The 6,772-nt window shown below is 32.8% G+C and overlaps 1 protein-coding gene across 1 annotated transcript; it reads right to left on the bottom strand.

Moving 5' to 3' along the window:
* Positions 1 to 3,154: 3,154 nt before the first annotated feature.
* On the bottom strand, positions 3,155 to 5,937 carry LOC136078809 (uncharacterized). Its single transcript, XM_065794621.1, has 4 exons — positions 5,859 to 5,937; positions 5,605 to 5,783; positions 5,254 to 5,409; positions 3,155 to 3,733 (listed from the first exon to the last, which is right to left on the bottom strand). Exons 1-4 carry the CDS (start codon positions 5,935 to 5,937, stop codon positions 3,155 to 3,157), a joined length of 993 nt encoding a protein of 330 aa, XP_065650693.1.
* Positions 5,938 to 6,772: the final 835 nt, after the last annotated feature.

Here is a 6,772-nt window from a genome sequence, read left to right as displayed (position 1 = left end):
TGCTTTCCATCAAGGACAACTTTTATACTACAATTGGAAAGGACTCAATAATCTTAAAGATGTTACCAGTTACACCGTAAGAAAAAAGCTTATGGAGAAGACCAGCATGCCAAACTTTATCAAAAGCTTTAGAAATGTCAAGAGCAATGGTCTTAACCTCTCCACCTTTATCTAATGCACAATAACACCTATTGGTTATTACTCTTAGCAAATCAAATGTAGAACAAAAAGATCGAAATCCATATTGATGATAAGAAAGTAAGTTTTTAGATTCAAGATAAGAGATTATTCGTTTGTTAATTAGAGATTCAAAAACCTTGCTTAAGAAAGGAAGAAGGCAAATGGGACGGTAGTTAGGCGAATCAGATCGCTCTTCAGAATTTTTGAAAATAGGGATAACAGATGCCGCTTTCAAAACTCTGATAAGCACTTGTTGATTAGTTTTGAAAGTTTAGATGATAGCTCCGCAGAAAACTTCTGCAAGACAATAACAGGTAAGTTGTTCGGGACACAAGCTGTAGAAGAGTCTAAGCAGGAAATCACTTTAGATACAGAAGCTGGAGTGATACGAATTTCAAGCAATGGATCAACCTGTTCGACGACTATATCTGGTAGAGCGCAACTAGTGGAATTAAGAGACGATATTGATAAAAAGTTTTTAGCAAACAATTCAGCTTTGTCTTTAGGTGAGGTGACAAAGTCTGAACCATACAAGAGAGGTGGAATTAAAGATTTTCCCTTATTATTGATATTATTAAAGATTCTCCAGAAGTCACGAGAGCTTAATTTTTGTGATGAAATACGAGATTTCATGACCTGAGAATAGCGGGCTTTGGCGGTAGACAAAACCATTTTACAATGGTTTCTAGCAGTAATAAACAGACGTCTATTTTCTGGAGATTTGTTTTGCTGATAGATATGGAAGTAAGGGTTTTGATTGGCAATTGCAGCATCACAATGTGAGGAATACCATGGAGAAGAATAAGGATTGACCTGGAATCGTCGAGAGGGAACAAAAGATTTCATGCCAGCCTGAATCCACTAAGTTATGTAAGAAGCACATTTGTCGACAGGAAGACAAAAGATTTCTACCCAAAGGCCATCACGAAGTTAATCACGGAAAGAGTATCAGTCAGCTTTAAGGTAGTTGTAAGAGGTACGATGATAGGGGGATTTAGGTGATAAATAAGAATGAGATATTAGTTTTAAACAGATCAAACTGTGATCAGAAGCACCTAAGGGTGAATGTGGAAAAACTGAGCACTGACTAGGATCAGAAACAAGACATAAGTCGAGTGGAGAAGGTAAATGATTCGGGTTGTCTGGAAAGCAAGTTGGAAAGTCGACTGTTTGAGTTAGGGATTGAGAAAGACAAAAGTTGTGGGCTTTAATGCCTGCAGAGTCACTGACACTAGAGCCAAGCCATTCAGTGTGATGAGCATTAAAGTCACCAACAACAACAATATTTGTTGATGGATAAAGAAAGAGGGCTTTGTCAATATGATCAGAAATAACATCAAAAATAGTGCAGTCTTGAGATGAGAAAGAGCGATATAGAACAAAGAGAAAGGCTATAGCGTGAAGTGATGCTAAACGATAAAAAAATAGTCTGTGGATTTAAACCAAGTTTCTCGATAAATGGGAGAATTCTTACGAATGTAAATGCCCATACCAATCATGTGACTATTGGAGTCTTTACGAAATAAAAGAAGATAACCATCAATACTAAGATCACATGATGACACAGATGAACCTAAATTTGTCTCACAAAGAGCAAGTAGGTCTGGTGAACTTTGCAAGAGATAAGATTCAACAGAAGAAAAGTTACCACGAATATTAGTGAATGGTTTAGAGAACTTGGTGATGACGATGGTTTTTTGTGTTTTATAGTTTTTGGTACTTTAATCATTTTTAAATTTGTTGAAGAACTTGACTCAACGCATAGATAGTAATTAGTACACTTTTTAACAATCCAAGCAATTTCCTCATTACTATTATTAAACCCTAAGCCAAAGGACTCAAAATGTGGCCTATGCAATACACACCAAAAGTACTAACAGGGACACAATCCATGCGCAGCATGGCATTGTTAATATATTGATATTTTTCAGCTTTTGATAAAATCAGCCTCTCTGAGAGCTACCACAGAGTTTGGGAAACCTGACTACCAGCCGGCCTCACAACCATAAAACTGAGTTTTAGAGTTGTACCCCTTTAGGAGATAATAGAATGATTTGCCTAGTCATATAAACAGAGACACAAGAAAAACCCATGCATTGAGTCAAGAAGATCCAGCATTCAACATCCTAAACCGGAAACAATGTATTAAAAATACATTTGCGCTAGCCTAATAGATAACGAAGGGGTGCGAGGCTGGTCAACAGATAGAATCTGTTTACCCATTAAGTCTTTGCCTAGGAGGCCTTCTACAAAACAGTAGCCGGATGCATTTAACATCTGCCCAAGATGAGTATTTTCATCGAGACACCATCTTTACAAATCTACACATCTTGTCCAAAGTTAATTATGCAAATCATTTTTAATTATATAAAGGGAATGGTTTGTGTCCCAATTGTTTCATTATGAAAACCTGAAAGCAGGGCCGGATTAAGGACCAAGTGGGCCTGAGGCTGCAGATTTAGAGTATACTATTTAAAAAGTTACAAAATATGTAGCAATAATGCGACAAAAAAATAGGAAATATTTTTCTATGCATAACAGCGATAGTGTGTTTAAGATTTCTTGGCCCATGGTTGATCTTAAATTGTTTTTAATGAGCTTAAGTTTAGAGAATAAACGTTTTCCGATGCAATTGCTTACCATTAAACAAAGATACATGCGTAGTGCAATTGAAAAATTTGGGAAAGCAGTCACGAGCCTATGCTTACCAATAAATATGAGCATCTGCAATTATGATACGCATCGTTTTGATACAGAATTTTACATTTCTGTTCTATTTCACTGAATTGAGAAGAAGTTCTTGATAAAGCGTTTTTAAGGATTGCAACATCTTTGAAGCCGTAATCAAATCTAGTTTTGAATCTTGAAATTACTTGCTTGTTTTGTCAAATCTTTCCAAAACCATTGACCATACCTGAAACATTACTCCAGTTTCTAACTTATTCATACTTGCATTAAGTACTTTTGCTTCCCATCACGTATCAGTATTTTCAGTTGTCGATTCAAACAAACTTACAAGAAACTGTTGAATTGTTTTATATCCTTTCTGCAGTGCATTAACTGCATCATAGTGAGCAGACCAACGTGTATCTAAAAGTCGTTTCAATGCAGGTAATCGTAATAGAGAAAAGCCTGTTAAAAGTAGATTCCATTGGCGTGTTGAAGCAGAGAAAACACGAACAGTTTTAAACGAAATCAAAAAAATAAACTGCAACTGGACAGCTGTCAACAGAATTTTGACCAACATAAATTTTATAAAACGTTCAACTGGTTTAGGTGTTGTTACGTATCGAATTATAATTTTTAATTGGTCTGAATGCGAAACACCCGGTGTTGAGTCTACTGAGACAGAATAATATTTTGCATCTTTTATTTCTTGTTTGACCTGTCTCAATAACTGATCACTTACAGTTAAAATAAATTCACCACAAGTTGTTGATGGCAAATATGATATGTGACCTCCATCTTTGTTAGCGTGTTGTTGAATGTGTTCTGAAAGAAATGGATCATACTCTGCAAGTAACTCCAAACATCCTAAATAACTTCCATTGTTCTAAATAACTTCCATTGTTCACAAATGTAATGATTTTTTCATTTCTCCGAAAAGCAAGACAATAATTTGATTACATCTAAAATCCGCTTGAGAAGTTGACGCCAATAGTTCTTTTCCGACATGTACTGTTCTACAAGACTTTTATCTATTTGCTTCCCTGTAGTTTTTATGTAAATAACTTTTTCAATACTATTTCTGTGCAAAGTAATCGACCGAAATTCTATTTTGGTATTGGTTTCGGCCGATATATCATTTTGAACCGATACCAAAATTTCGGTTTTGGTACTATTTTTAAATTCGGTAAAAAGCATAATTTCGGTAGAAAAACATAGCGAAAACAGAAAAATGTGTAAGATTTTAAATTTTTATCTAATTTAGAAAAATAGTTATTTTTGAGAATTTTAACAAAATATTTTACTATTTAAAATAAAATTTTAAGCCCATTGTTTACAAACTATACCACGTTTCCATCTGCTTTTTAAAAAATTCATAAGTATTTTGACTGATAGCGTTTTTTTAAAGAAAACAAGTTTGCTTAACAATTCGATTAGCGACGTCAAGCTGTCACTTGCTAAAATCGCCAAGGGGTTTCTCACTCCTCCACCAACATCGACTGATGTGGAAAGGTTATTTTTAACAGCTGAAAATATACTTAGTAATGAAAGAAACAGTCTATAACCAGATACACTCTAAAAAAAAACCCCTTAAAAATAACGGAGTATGTTACGAACTACTCCCTCAATATAGCACCAACGGAGTTTTCCGTTAATTTAACGGAGAAATAATTTAACGGATTCAATCCGTTACTCAAAAGTAACAAATGAATCCGTAAATTTAACGGATAGTTTGTTGAAGAAACAAAACAATCCGTAATACATGAATAACAATTTTGTTTATCTTTAGAAATTGCTGAAATAAAACAGTTCTAGATATTTTATACGGTGTTTAGACGGTTAATTAATTGCTAGGGTTTTAGACGGCATCAACAGCAATAAAATCTTTTGTAGAAATAAATAAAAAATAACAAAAAATTGTAAATTTTCACGTATATTATGTTAAGTAAAAGACACATTTAAGTAAAAATTAAACATATTTAGCGAGTGTTGATCGCAGCTCAACCACTCCATTAGACAACGAACCGTACTGCAGCCCATAAACATCTTGCAGAAACTGCCAAAACATGAGTGTTGATGGCTGGTATTCGATGTTAAAGCACCAAAAATTTAAAATTTTCAATTTCAAATTTAAGTGCACTGTAAATCAACTAAAAAAATACTTTTTTACACTGCATATCCGAATGATTTCAATGGCTATTTCTGGAGCAGAACGTTTCAGTTTCCCCCCTTGTCGCAGAAGCGAGCATAGAAGCTTGCATACATAATAAGCTTTCCAATCTAAAACAGTTATAAATATATAAAGAAAACGTAAAAGTGCAAAACATACCTAAAAGTTAATTCCATACAAAATATTTTTTGAGCAAAACAAATAAAATATCTTAAAAAGATAAAAATAATGCAAACCATTATGTTTTTAGAAGCCATTACAGCCACAGCTTTGATGTAAACATTATTTGACAGCAAAGCATATTTTATTATTGGGTCTGAAACAGTCTGATTAAAGGTTTTGAGGATATCAACCATGCAATCTGAATATTTTAAATGAAATTCCATATCAATCTACAAATAAATATGCTACTATTAAATACAATGCCTAAAACTGTATTAATCATATCAATTTAATTGCTATAAATCATTTATAAACAAACTCTGTACAATAATTTTGTAATCACTTATGCAAAAGTATGAACATTATACACTAAAGATTGATATCTGATAAAAAAAATCACATAATAGATATTGACAATAAAATACCAGCTCTAGAATAATCCTGAATTTCGGAAATTTAAGAATCAGTCGAGATAATGAAGGTTGATCTGATGAATGAACCCAGTTTCGAAAACAAAACGTTAACGTTGTAGAAGCCTTAATTTCTTTTACACGTGACGAAGATAATGAATCAAGCTTTTTATTTTCATAAAGGTTGCTCAATCCTAAAATTAATTTTAATATAAAAAACACAGAGCAACAACATAGATATTAAAGGTATAAACAAGTTTATAAAAAACTCCTAATGAATAATTTTGAAAAAACTATATTAGTAAAATATAGGTCTTTACAACTTACATGTCTTTTATAACAAAACATAGGTTTTTACAACAACTTTACAGAAATGAATGCTTTATTATTTCGAAATCAACTTCATCAACCTCTGTGCCATCATTTTCATAGACAAAGCCAACAACTTTATCTGATGTCAAACCAAACTTGCAACGCACTAGAAAAACAATACAAAGTCATTTAGCTTTTTATATACACGACAAAAATGCAGACTAGTTAAAGTGAACATATATAAATACACATTACCAACTTCATATACAATTAAACAATTATACATATTTAATAATTATTAGGATTTATATATTTTTCAGTTTGTAATGCATAAATGAAAAAAAAATCAATATTTCTAATTTAAATTTTTATTCTGAAAAATTGTGTATCTCAGATTTACAAAGTGTCTGTATGTGCGATCTTCTCCGGCAATACATATGACATTGTATGGATGATAGTCTTTAAGCTAATTTGTATGTAAAACGAGCAGTATTCTTGGATTGCTAGATTTTTTAACTTCAAAAGAATGAAAATGCAATGGTTTCAAATGGATAGCATACAAAGTATATTTGTTTTGCTAGAGAAACAATGCACTTTGGCTCTCCAAACTGAGGACGACTTTCCACAATGTCATGACACAAAATATAACCCGGTTTGATTTCATAACAGCCAAATCTAACTGAATGAGCAACATATATTTCATCATAATTGTCCACATTTAAAACTGTACGCAAACTATTTGATACTGCTGATTGTAAATTGCCTACAATTACTGTATCACATATGCCGATTTGTACATATTCTGTACACAAAGACCCACTAAACAATGTGTTTGCTAGTTTGAGTTGACTAAGATGTATAATAGTTTTGC

Source organism: Hydra vulgaris, chromosome 03 (assembly GCF_038396675.1).
Source record: "Hydra vulgaris chromosome 03, alternate assembly HydraT2T_AEP".
Classification (NCBI taxonomy): domain Eukaryota; kingdom Metazoa; phylum Cnidaria; class Hydrozoa; order Anthoathecata; family Hydridae; genus Hydra; species Hydra vulgaris.
The sequence above is the reverse complement of the archived record's forward strand: the minus strand, read 5'-3'. Positions and strand labels throughout refer to the sequence as shown.